This window comes from Grus americana, chromosome 14, assembly GCF_028858705.1.
Source record: "Grus americana isolate bGruAme1 chromosome 14, bGruAme1.mat, whole genome shotgun sequence".
NCBI lineage: Eukaryota > Metazoa > Chordata > Aves > Gruiformes > Gruidae > Grus > Grus americana.
The window spans coordinates 16,836,885-16,850,569 of record NC_072865.1 but is presented as its reverse complement, the minus strand read 5'-3'; the positions used below and the strand labels follow the sequence as shown (position 1 = coordinate 16,850,569).

At 41.4% G+C, this 13,685-nt stretch overlaps 1 protein-coding gene across 4 annotated transcripts in view; it reads left to right on the top strand.

The window, feature by feature from the left end:
- The window catches only part of SLIT3 (slit guidance ligand 3), a 528,889-nt gene that overhangs the window by 477,071 nt on the left and 38,133 nt on the right, over positions 1-13,685 (top strand). For all 4 annotated transcript variants that reach the window (XM_054841901.1, XM_054841902.1, XM_054841900.1 and 1 more), the window contains one exon: positions 9,729-9,822. In XM_054841901.1, coding sequence (XP_054697876.1) covers positions 9,729-9,822 — 94 coding nt within the window. The remainder of the gene's footprint in view (positions 1-9,728; positions 9,823-13,685) is intronic.

The window sequence follows — 13,685 nt, the reverse complement described above, 5'->3', positions numbered from 1 at the left end:
CACTGTGAAGTAGGTAGTCTGATAAGACTGCAATGATATTACAGTAAACACTGCATGGATGAAATAAATGTATGTTGTAATACAAAGAAGAGTCTGCATACAGGGAGGAAGAAGATCCAAGATCGTGTATGTGTGGTGTTCTGTAAGAAGTATTTAGGATCCCCCTTGGTTTAGTTGACTAATGGTTAAATCATGATAGTAAATCTTATGTTCCTAAATGAAATGCAAATTAAAAATGCATGTGTTGGAAATGTTGACTATTGACAGAGTTACAGTATCCAGGGTTTGATTTTTCCATACCTTAGTATTTTCCTGCTTTATCTTCTGTCTGCCTAGTTTTACTTGTTGTAGCCTTTTTAGGAAACCATATCCCAAATAATGATGCATAAATTTTCCTTTCATTGGTTGGAATAGTGAAGGCCAAAGATCTTTCTTCAATTAATAACTTTTTGCAGTGTTTTCCTTTAAAATTCTTTGACAGTCTTTTCCCCCACTCAAAGTGGATGAAAAATAGCCAATTTGTTAAGTGACTGCTGAGGGAAGGAATTTCCCACACTCCAGCCCCATTTCACTTTCATTTTAAACAAACCCACACCAAAAACCAACCCACACTCACAGAATAACCTCCTTCCTAGTTCCTTTCCATCTAATAACTTTAAAACAATGTGCAAATATAAATGGATTCTCTGAGTTAGGTAAACGTAAGTTAAAGACGACAAAACTGAGAGGGAGGGTAGGCAGATAGCTGACTGCCGTAAAAAAGACTCAAGCCCTTACCTGCACCACCAGGTTTCCTCACCATCTCTAAAGTCTACGTTTTCAATGTTTGTTGCCTGTATTTACGTAACCAAATTAATACTCATGCTGTGTAGCAGAGTCCTGATGGCTTTTATTGTCAGTTGATGTCTTATTTTTCCTCTTCCCAAGTGGTTATTTTAATCCTGAAGCTAAATTATAAACATGTCTATCCTCCAGGATAATCATGTACCCAAAATCCAGCCAGCTCTAAAGCCTGCGCGGTCCGCGGGCTGGTTTACAGCCTGGTCGGACCCCTTGATGGATTACAGCTCCTCCTTACGGTTTTGTAGGCTTTCCTCCTCTTCAAAAAGAAACATATGTATAGGAACATCAAAAGAGGAAGCTAGGAATTAGAACAGTCACCCCGGTTCTTTTCCTTTTTGTCGTTTTGGCTTTAACATGGTCTGTCTCCAGCTATTGACATAAACATTCCACTGTCTCCCTACCTTTGTGGTTTAGAAATGTGGGACAAAATTCATACAATTTTTCCCTTCCATTTCTTTTTTCTCTTCACTACTGTCATAGACCTTCTTGAGAACCATCACTGTTTTGCTTATAGATCTAGATCCAAATATAGAATTTCATACCTCCAAAGAGAGATCTTCTCAGTCTCACTATCCTCTGTGCTGTCACTTGAAGAGGTGTCCAAACATACCTAAGGGACCAAATGGGCTGTGCCAAGCACGTACTATGCACTTTGAATGGTTTTATGTTTTACTTGCTAGTTTATTTAGTTTAGTTTGTTTGCTGTGACTTTTCCTTCCTCCTATCTATTTGATTTTAGCCAGAAGCAGAAATATGTAGTGCTTACACACACAAAAAAATCAGGAAATATTTCAGTTTTTGCTAAGGATCCTAAAAAGCCTGTGGCAAATAGCCACACCTCTTTGTTCTGAAACCTAAAAAAAAAAAAAAAAAAAAAATCAGTGGCTTTTCTAAAATAGGTCTTTTCTAAAATACATGGCATCCCATGGTGTGGAGGAGGGGAAGCGTTTTAAAATAGTTTGTTTCCCTGGGAAAAAGCTGTAAGCACTTTGTATCACAGAAAACAAAATCTTAAAAAAAAAAAAAGCTAGAAACTATTTCTGAAGAGAAGGCTAAGATCTATTTTACCTTAGGGGACCTTGTGGTGTCCTGTGGTAGATGGTATCTGAGACTTTTGCAGTTACGCTACTTTTAGACAGAGCACTATTCACTGTTAGTGATTATGGTCCCTTCTTCTGGCGTATCTGATTGTGGCAATGTTGCATGGCCAAAGCCAAGCACTTAGTCAAGCCAAACAACTCTGGAAGAAAGAAGTTGTGTGGTGACTTGTGGCTGACACTCTTTGCTGGAGCTCTCCAGCCCGCTTCCCATTGCTAACCATTGTGAGGCTGATTTGCAGCAATCCCTGAGATGGGCACCAGTGACAGCTGAGCGAAGCTGAAGTGGATCAGTGCACTGTAGGTTGTTTTTAACTATGTGTTTGACATAGGAACAGGAAGTTTTTAGGTAGCGTGGTTCAGCCTTGTGGTTCCACGAGGATCTGGACTACCTAATAAACACTGGAGGCTTAAAACAGTGCTTAACCATCAGCCTCTTTTAAAACATTGGAACTTAAGCCATAATTTCCTCGAGACAGAGAAAATTGTGGTCAAAGTTTGGTGTAGTTTCTTCCTTTTATTTGAAGGAGTTCTGCCTTACATGGAAGTTTCTCAGTTTTAGTTACTTAGCAAATGTGAAGAGTGTTTGCTTTCTGAGCAAAAAATAAAAAGGCACCCACACTTCCCACTTTTGTATAACTATGAATGAGAAGTGCTGGAAGAGTTGGAAGTTTTTAGCTTTGTTCAGGAGCCTGAGCCCACCAGCCCTGTTTCATTAAGAGAGAACCACATGTCATTGCTATGAGATTGGACTCTCTTATCTCATTGTGCTGGGACTGAAGAAGGAAATAGCACAGTAACTGGCAGTGCTGCAGCCTGTCTTTAGTCGCAGTATGGGTGTCCTCTCATGTTGGAGCTCTTGGCTCCAGGATTTCTTCTTCTCCAGTTGTAAAATGTAATATGCCATGTTTGGGGAACCAGATATAAGGGAGAATTTCTCTTTGTTTGCCAGGACCACAGTGTATCTCTAAGAAAATGTAATCTCAGCCACTACTGTCTTAAAGGATGGGTGGAGTGAATATCATCCACAAAGGGGATTCATGATTCATTAAATCCAATTTGTGAAGAAACACATCAGATTAGAAGTTAACCACAAGCCCATTACATACCTGCTTAGTGGCAGGTGGTACGTACTGCATAACTAATAAAGCCGGGATGAGCAGAATCCACCTATGGACACTCAGTGTATTCAGCACCCCGACACCACAGCGATGGGCATGTTAGAACTGCCAGTAGGAAGTAAGTAAATCTGTCTGCACATCAGGTATTGTTCAAGGGCCATATTGGGTTTATGTGCAAGGGTTTGGTAGCAGGGGAGGAGGGGGGGCCGTAGGGGTGGCTTCTGTGAGAATTGATTAGGAGCTGTTCCCGTCAGACCTGCCACTGCCCAAAGCTGAGCCCATCGGCAATGCTGATGAAAAAAAGTGAGAGAAGCAACTATGCAGACACCAAGGTCAGTGAAGAAGAAGGGGGAAGCAGTATTGCAGGTGCTGGAGCAGAAATTCCCCTGCAGCCCATGAAGAAGACCAAGTTGAGGCAGGCTGTCCCCCTGCAGCCCATGAAGAACCACGTCAGAGCGGATATCCACACTGCAGCCTGTGGAGGACCCCATGCTGGAGCAAGTGGATGTGCCCTGAAAGAAGCTGCAGCCCATGGAGACCCCATGTAGGAGCAGGTTTTCTGGCAGGAATTGTGTCACTTCAGTCTTGTTTCTGAAGGATGGTATCCCATGGAAAGGACCTATGCTGGAGCAGTTCTTGAAGAACTGCAGCCCATGGGAAAGACTTACGTTGCAGAAGTTCATGAAGGACTGTATCCCATGGGAGGGAGCCCACACTGGAGCAGGGGAACAGCGTGAGGAGGAAGGAGTGGCAGAGACAAAGCGTTGTGAACTGACCGCAACCCCATTCCCCCATTCAGACAGGCACGGGTCTACAGCATGTCTGGGGTCCTATCTGCCAGCCCTGAAAGGACGTCTTAGAAAATGTATGGCAACTCAGATGTGGCTGGATGCACTAGATTGTGCAAATAACTGAACTGATCCCTAATAGATTCCAGACAAATCACATAATTGGAAAACATCCATATGAAGTAATACCACTCAAAAATGTAGAGGGTCCAGCAAAATTAGGATGTATTCCAGACACAGTGGTTCTGAGGGATAATGCTATATGCAGGTTTCCACCTTGTAAGAACACTGGAAATCGTCTGGTTTAGTTCATGTTCTACATACTGTGTCATTGTGGCATTTGTGATGTTGAATATGATTTTTTTGTACTTTGGCAGTGCGTAGAACTGGAATATATTCCTTGTTCAAGATTCAGAAATCGTGAAAGGATCATTATTTCTCTACCCAGATCTTGTTGTTTAGTCAGTTAGCCCCTTGTTTAACCTCAAGATTAGAGATAATTGCTCCTTAATTCTGAAAAACTAACTACTTTGGGAATCTCAATGTGGAGTCTAACTTCAAGTTTCCACTTAATAGGCCAAAACCTGATACATGAAAACTCAGATAGAAGTTTTTAAAGTATTAACAGAATAAAAAGCATAAAGTAACTTTTAGTTCTTTGCCTATTAAGTATTGTGGGCAGTGTTCATCAGGCAAGAGCAAACTTAATTAATAATCCAGTCATAGAATTCTGCTACAGTGCATTCCAGGTAATTTCTTTTATGTTTTGGTATCCAACCTGGCAGCTGAGTGCATTTGCTACTGAAGGATTTTGACCGAGTTTCTCTCTTCTTCCTCGCAAGTTCAAACAGTTTGGAAGAAAAAAAATTATTTTTCTAAGATGAGCCTCAAATCTTTTTCATCAAACATCAACAACATTCCTAACTGAATTTTTTTCTTGGCAACATCTCTACTAGTATATTGGAGGAACATCCTATGTCTGTTCCACCCAACAATTTTTTGGTTCTGTGTTCTCCTGAAATTTCCAATTGGCACTGACTTCATTTTAATAACTGAAAAGAGAGAAGGGGAAAACACAATACAAAAACCATTTCTTCCGATACAAGTTATTAGATATAAAATGAGTAGTCTGTTATGAGAAAAACAGTACAGTACTCTTTATTAGCAGTAAAGAGAAGAGTTCCATTCTGACTTACCTGGCAAAGTTTGGAAAATTGCAACATGCTGTATAACCACTCAAATACATAACTTCGCCCTGTGCAGCCTGTAAAAGTTTGCTCTGTGGATAAAGGCTAGGCTTTCTTCATCCTTTCTTCACTGTAAGAGCTTTCCTTTTCTCAAGTAATATTGTGAAATTCGTGACAGCAGTTTTGCTTTTAGTCTTCCAGGCCCTACAAAAGTTTCTCTCACGTTAAGGATGAGAATATTTTCTATGTTGCTTAATCAATTATTTCATGAATACCCAGAATGAGAGAGCAAAGTATCACCCAACTGACATAGGAAACGAAAGAAAAATCATTGAACTTATTGGTTGCAAATTGGTGGTCTAGATTGTCTTTTCAGAACTGCAGTTTTACTTAGAGATAAATAAGTAAAATACTGTTACTGCATCCAATCTCTTTTACCGATTAAGGAGAAATAGTGTAACTTGGATCCTGGTTTTAAAAGTCTAATGTGGCATGAAATAAATAGCTCTCTTGACAGCACAGAACGGAAAAAAGAAAGATGATTATTAAACTGTGTGTAAAAGTCATCTTTATTGCTCTATTGTTGTTTTGGCTTCGTTCTGAGACGTGTGGAAGGCTACAGAAAAGCCTAAGCATGTTTCTTGGCAGCTCTTCATAAGCAGTGAGCCCTGTGAAAAGTGAATGTGGAAAGCCCCATGAAATTCATGATTTTGCTGAAAAAATAAGAGCAGGAAAATGTTGCATGAGACAAAAAATATATTTTGCTGTGTTTTTTTGAAAAACAATGAGCAATCCTGCTGAAGGGGATGAGGGGAGTAGTTTCAAAGGGGCAAAATACCTTTTCTATTGTTTTGGGATTTTCTTTTTTTTTTTTTTTTTAAATGCATGAGACAGCATCAGTGGGAGATCCACCTGTTAGTATTCCACTGGTCAGTACGACTTAGTTCTAATCTGAAAGTTGCATTTCTTGTGGCAGATCAGACTGCTTCCTTCATCTGTCTAATGCTTGCTTCTCCTAAACAAGCACAAATTACCAGCACGTTACCACCTTAAGAAGTTTGAAATGCAGTGCCTACGCAGCTGAGGATGTGCCTTTCTTTATAAAGGTACCCTCTTCATATCATACCTCAGTTCTACAGACCACAGGACATTATTGACCTGATACCTCCAGCTACTATGAAAAGTAAAATCTGATGGTGTAAGTGGTTTTCCTCTTGTAAAGCTGACATCATAGTCTTAATCTTCATTGGGGTGCATTGCATGTTGATCTATTCTCTTCGGCTTTGATGAGAGTGAGTGTGCCTTGATGAAACAAAAACATTATGTGGGATAAAAAAATTGCTTAGCTGATTAGAAAAGGAATACAGTTGTCATTTTCCTGTCTTTTATATAAGCAGTTCAGAAACCCTTGTGTACCCATACTGGAGCTCTGATTTGAGAATACATAGGAGAGAGGAAAACGGGGGAGGTTGGATTGTTTTTCTACATTTGGGAAAGCATTACCCTGAAGTTTTCTGTTGTTTTAGCATGATCAAATATCCTCCACAAAGAGAATCAGTGCTGCTAGAAGTTGGCTTGATATTAATGTCCAGTTTGTTTTTAGGTTCACATAGCTATCCAATGAGAAATTTGGACTGGACCTTTAATTGCTGCACAGAGAAGCAGCCCTGTGTCACTCCAAAAAAACAGGATCAGATTTTTCCTCCAATACTGACATTAAAGAGGCCAATGAAAGTTGCACTCGCAGGTCTGAGGGCAGATTTTTTGGCCCAGATACTTTCTGAGTGGATAAAATATGAGAAAGTCTTTGTGTAGCTGGTGCCTTGGGTTTTGCTTTTCACAAAGTGTTTTATTTCCCTGGCATGCTTTCTGCAACATCTAGTGAACATTGGTGGAGCCTGAAATAATGTATCAAGAATTTTCTTCCTGAGATGAGGCTGCTCTAGTTGCAAGGCATTCCCAAGTGAGCTCCCTAATGAGTGATAGATGGGACAAATAACAGGAAGGATCCTTAAACGTTCCAAGTTTTGCATGAAAAATGATAATTTTGGGGGGATGCTATGTTTGGTACCTAGCCTAGAATTCTCCTACATTTTGATAGTGGTGCCTTCAGAATGATGCAGTGAGTCATAATATTTGACACTCGGGGAGATTTTTACTGGATCTCTAAACACTTGTCAAGACTTGAGAAGAATACTTTAAGAAGAATTATGATTTCCTTTGAGAGTTTATGAAACTGTTCTTATTTTTTTAAAGCCTGTTTCCTTCTCTTCAAAACAACAACAACAAAAAAAAAAATAGAAACTTCAAAAGCATATATTGACCATTTTTAGTGAAAGGATAGTTGAAGGCATCTATCCACACTGTATTCAGTTATTATATGATTAAATGGTCTTCCAAAAATATTTCCAGCTTTAGATCATTGAGTTCTTTTAATGTCACCAGCCAGTTACTTTTTTTTCATGTTTATTTTCACATAAGATTTGTAGCACACAAGAGATATGAGGGATACCAAGAGGATGAACTGGCAAGTTGTCCAAACCTCATAGCAAGTTCTGACCTGCTTGTGTTCATGTCTGCCCAAAGGCCAAGGGCGTTGCTTTGCTTGTTAGTATTTGGGACGGTTGGTGGGCTGTGAATTTGGGAATTGCTTAGTAAGCAGACCTATCTCCAGTTCTGCCACCTCAAAAATATGTTAATAGCTGTCCCCAATGACAGCCGTGTTCATATTTGTAAGACTTGAACATCTCTAGTTGCTTTTGAGGAGGAAGAAAGTACAATGGCAAACCTCAAGTCCAGAGAATGATCTATTTCCCTGGTTCCCATGGATTTGCAGCATTTGATTTCATTGGCATGTCCTCCTTCTTGGGCTGGATACATTCATTACATATGCCCAAGCTTTGTCCAGGGCTGTAAAAAGACTTGGTAGTATTTAATAGTGGTGACTTCTTGGGATTCCTTGGCTCCAGATGGAATTGGTTGTCTTATGACTGATACTATGAACAACAAGCTGTCCAACTGCAGATTGCCATGCCAAACTTCTCCGGTATTGCCAAGCCCAGCCCACTAAAAGTCAGGAGGGTATGTGTGCCACATGAATGCAGGGTTTACAATGGTAGTACCCTCTCTCATGTCTGCACAACTTGTATTCTTGCCCCTCTTTCTTACTTATGCTTGACAACTCTCAAAAGCAAATATATTAGATGTTTCATGTTTGGAAGAAAAAAAAAAAGAGTAATTTTTGCAAATACATATTATACTTCCATGCTAATATGAAGAGTCAAATAAAGAGCTGTGTAGCTTGTACTGTAGGGAGGCTGGAGATGTTGGAGAAATCACTTGAAGGAGTGAGCTGGGGGTGTTAACAACTTAAACCATACCCGTCTCCACCAGAGTCAGCCTTAAAATTGTGCTGTCATCCCTGCTAGGTCACAAGACTGATAAAAGATGGACAGTTCTGATTTGCAATTTCCATTCAAATTTTGATCTTTGTGTTTTGCTTGGCTTGTGCTTTCAAGTGTTTCTGTGTAGCCACTAGAGTTAGAAATGTAAGGGTTTTTGAAAATGGAGTTTCTCACAAGACAGGTGGAGCTGCAGCTTCATGAAAATACTGCTAAAACATTGCCAGTCCACCAGTGCGTCCCACGTCATCCCTCTTCCCACACCATCCACATAGCTTGTTGTTCATGTGATGGTATGTATCGTGTATAGGCACACAAAATATGCATAACCTTGAAACCCCACAGATGTGGTCTTCTGGTATAGCTGTGTAGGGGACTTTGGGACTGTAGCTTTTGGGGGTTTCCGTGTTGAGAGTGCCTGACCTTTGCTTTTCCTGCAAGGCTTTGGGAGGTGTGGGGTAGGGTTCTGTTGGTTTCTTGGGAAGGCAAGGGATTCTGTGGTCTTTGGCTGGATCTCAAATCCTGGGGTACTGAAGTGTGACCTAATAATTTAGGACTCAGAGAACAGTGGTATTTAAATAAACTATCTGGTTTTGAACATTCTAGAACTATTAATTATTACAATTTATACAAATCCAGGGAGGTGCATGGCATGTAACACACCATACCTAGAAACAGCTGAGCTGAGCTTACATGTGATGGGTTTTTTTCTGAAAAGACATCATCTCCTGTGAGCACAATAGAGCTAGTACTTTTCTTATAAATAGTAAATGTTTTATAATTGCACGCAGTCCTAAAGCTGGTTCCTATTATTGAGAGTTGCAGAGGTTTGGGGGGAAGGGTTTGTGGGTTGTTGTTCTTTTCCAGAATTATGTCCAATCAGCTTCTTTGGCAGAGTATTAACTACGGCTAAAATATGTTTCAGTGTGAAAATGTTACGGTTTAATGAGCAACTTCACTTTTGTGTCACTTTCTTGCTTTGATATAAGAGGTTCTGGGTCAGGAACTGCCCATTTGATCCTTAGTCTGTCTCCAAGTGGAGTTTATATGTCAGTGCTTTTGATACCAGCCTTTCAAATTCGTGTGACAGAAACAGTACAGTCACTGTAGGTCAAAGGAGCCCAATTTAATGAAGTCTCATGCGCCCTCACAAGCAATCTTGTCGCTTCCTGCTGAGCTACTGAGCTGTCTCCATTTAGGCAGATTCACCATCCCTGAACATCATGGTTAGAGCTACTTGAGGATTATCCAAGTTGCGTTAACCGCTTTATTGCTTTTTCTTTTGCCTCAGGTGAACTGTGTGATGAGGTGATTAACCACTGTGTTCCTGATCTAAATCCATGCCAACATGAGTCCAAATGCCTTCCCCTTGACAAAGGAACCAGGTGAGTGTGTGCGTATGTTGGTCTCCACACACTGGGCAGATACATCCATTGGCTTGACTAGGTTGAACTGGCAATGAGTTTGGGGTAGAAATCATCAAAATTAATGCAAATAGTGCAAGACTATATATACTTTATATGCAGTTACGTTTTAATTTTAATGCAACCATACATACTTTTCTAGCTTTCTGTGGTTTCACAGAATCAGAGAACAGTAGGGGTTGGAAGGGACCTCTGGAGACCATCTAGTCCAACCCTCCTGCTAAAGCAGGATCACCTAGAGCAGGTTGCACAGGATTGCGTCCAGGTGGGTTTTGAATATCTGCAGAGAAGGAGACTCCACAACCTCTCTGGGCAGCCTGTTCCAGTGCTCTGTCACCCTCAGAGTGAAGAAGTTTGGGTTGGTTTTTTTCAAGGTTTTCTTGAAAATAATGGATGTACCCCCAGAGCAGAGAAATTATTCTGGAATAGAGCATGGCAAAAGGAGTGCTTCTGGAAGTTCTGCAAAGTACCTTATCCTGCATCAGAAACTAAGGACAGTTTCCTTACGTTTGCCTTAGGGCATCCATCAATTCAAGCAGCATAACAGGAGCCTTAACAGATGTAACTCAGCTCTCCTCAACCCGTGCTGGCTTAGAGTTTAAAATGCAGTCCCCATTGTAACTACTGAGAAAGGAAGGATAAACTTGTGGCCAGCGCATAAAGCTGGGGATCAGTTTTCTGATGTATTCCCACTTTAGCTGTTGTCTTCTGGGATAGCTGATGGTCTTGGGCTGTGCTCGCCAAGGCCAGCCTTGATCGCAGTGGGGCTCCTCTCCCCACCTTCCTCACCCGGGTGGCAGCAGAAAACAGCTGAACTGGACGGCTCTCACTCGGGAGCCGCCGCCTTCTGTTGGCTACAGAGGCGAGTCTCGCTTGGCTCATGTGAGATTTTGTGAAGTCTCCTGTGTTTGCATTTACGTATTGGGAATGACACTGACTTTCACAGAGGCAAAGGAAAGCTTCATGTTTTAAATGGCAGTACAACATCTGGAGATTTGGAGGTTGGGGTGTTTTGAGAGGCGCGCAGTAGCAACGTTCATCACTTGTCTGAAGAGGGAATTTCAGAGCAATTTAGCGAATAGAGACAGTCAATTGAAAAGTCAAGCTCTGTGGAAAGCTTGTCAAGAAAAGATCTTTGAATCAAAGAAGTAAGAAAGGAAGACAAATTCAAGAGAGTTCTGTGCAGCTGTGAGCTGTGTTCTGCACTTTCCACTAAGGCTGTTTTCACAGCTGTGATGCAATCCTGGGGGCTCGCTGATTCCCTCCTAGGAGGGAGAGCTGGGGTTTTGTGAGGGACACCCTCACCCAGCACACCCAGCATGTTGCTGCGGTGGGACTCTTTGGTCTTCCTGGTAACTTGCAGTTGGGTTCGGATTGTGACCTGTGAAGCAACCAGCATGTCAGAATAGTGTAAACTAATACATAGAACATTTTGGGATAGTTAAGAAGAAGGAACCCAAAATTTCAGAGATGCTGACTATCTCAAGGGCAGCTGAATCTGTGCTAGACAGTCAGTCTGTACAACTCATGCCTTTCTTTTGGGTGCAAAACCACCACACAGAAATGTTTCCAACTCTTGAGGAAGATGAAACTTAAATTATTAGGACAGTTCCTGAAGTGATGCACAGGGACTGGATAAGGACACGTGTACTGGTACATAAATAGCCCCTGCTGTTCTTTCCAGCTTTCATTCCTAGTTAATCCATCATTCAGCTACATCATGTTACGAGGCAAAGGCTTGTAACTCAAATTACCTTATGTTGCTAGATGTATGAAGGGATGGAGACAGTTGTGGTCCTGAATGGTCTTCCCCTTGCTGGAAGCATTTTCATACCTACTACCCCAAAAAAAATCAGTAAATAAGACACTTTTGCTTGCTTGCTTGCTTGCTAGAAGAGTGTTTTTCACAGTGGTGCTATTAACCCTTGATGGGAGCCTAAATAACTACTTGTAAATATTTTCTACTACTGTTTGTTGTGTTATTTTCCCACTATTCACCAAATGCTACACAAAAATCCAGAATTTCTTTACTACTTCTGTCCCATTTTGCTTTCTAGCAGGCCGGACTTGAGAGGTGAAGGAGCCTGCCCAGCCTTGAATGTAGATTTGTCCAAGTATTGGTTTTTCTTTCATACTTTAGTTGCACCAAACCATTCAGAAATGGGCTGAGAGCCCTCAGCAGCTTTTGCAGTCATGTGTGGTTGCTGCTGGGTCTCATTGAAAACCACAACCATTTCTGGTCCTGTGCTGTTGCTGATCCCTGGAGCAGTCTGATCTCCTGATCCGTGATGTACCATACATTTGGCACGCAATGCCGCAGTATAATGCCACATGCGGAATGAGCCAGACTCATGCACCAGTCCTGTGCTCTGCTTACAGAGGTGGGAATATTAATGGCAGGATTCAGATTGTTCCTGAGCTGACCATCCACTTGTCAGGCTTGTGCCCTGGGCAAGTGAGTAGGGGACACCAGCGAAGAATATCATAGCAGCAAGGACACCAGTCTGTCTGTCCTGCCTTCAGCTCTAGTCAATCTGCAGCTCTGCAGAGGGAGGAAAAGATGACAAAGACAGGAAAAAAAATAGGAAGCCAAGTTATTTATTGGTATGGGGAGGGAAATTCCATTCTGGCCCTGCAATAGAAGCCATGATTCACGGCTTTAATACAATAGACATTGAGTGCATGCAGATGCAAATCCCCTTGGATAGGCCAACATTTTTAAATACCACTAGACATGTTTTTAGGCTCTCTCTAGTACTGGGAATGCTGCCATCACTACAGGGCTGTAGCAGAAAAGATGATTTTAACTGTACTGGTGTCAGATGGTCACTGGGAAATGAGATAACTGATCTAATTGCACAAATAACTCTTAGCAGGATTTGAATATGAAAGTTTCTTTGCTGCCTTTTTTACTGCATACTTTTGCTGATACTCAGTCACTTGCTGGCACAATGTGGGACAGGGAGGGAGCTGACATGCCATCATTCCCTGACGGCAGAGACCTTGGGTTTCCAGGAGGAGGTTGGGTGAGGCACTCACGTGGCTGAGTTTCTCACCTGCTATACTCCAGGCATGCATTTTTGGTAGCTTCAGCCTAGATGTGACACACAAAGAGCTCCGCCATGACTGACCCAAAAGGAATTCCATGTTTCTAAAGGGAAAGCCAAGCTTGGAAGCAAACCGAACTATTCCGGTGTGTGTTTGGCTGCACAGAGCTCTTTGCTTTCTAAGCTAAAATTGCAGGTGGCTTTCCTCACTTCCAGCCTCCGCAGCTTTATTGTGCTGTTACTATAGAAGAAGAGTAGCTTTCTGTATGCCAGAAAACAAAACAAAACTCAACAAAAAAATACCATTTAACACAATTAAATGACTTCTAAAATATAACTTCAGGAAAGGAGCATGTTTTTCCATTCACTGTATTGATGTTGGAGCATGGTATAAATATACTTTATTATTCTAAAGCTTGGAATTATTACCTGACAGCTTAAAATGCTGATTTAACACAGCCCTGCAGAGAAAAGTGGTGGTTCTGTCATTACTGAGATAGCCAATACACATCATAAAATTGATGCATGGCAGCCCTGAATAAGGAACTGCACATCGTTCATTATTACATCACTTCATATTAGGACTGCAGGGATCAATAAAAAGCAACAGGATTAAATGCTGCCAATTCCCCCCACAAAGTCTTTTGATTGACATTATTTGCTTGAAGGTCTGGCTAAAATGTTGCCAAAAAATGTTGCCTGATTCTTATGGTTTGGGGAAGGAACACTTTCTGGGTTTGCTCTGTTTTGTTATCTCCGTTATGTTAATCACAGTAT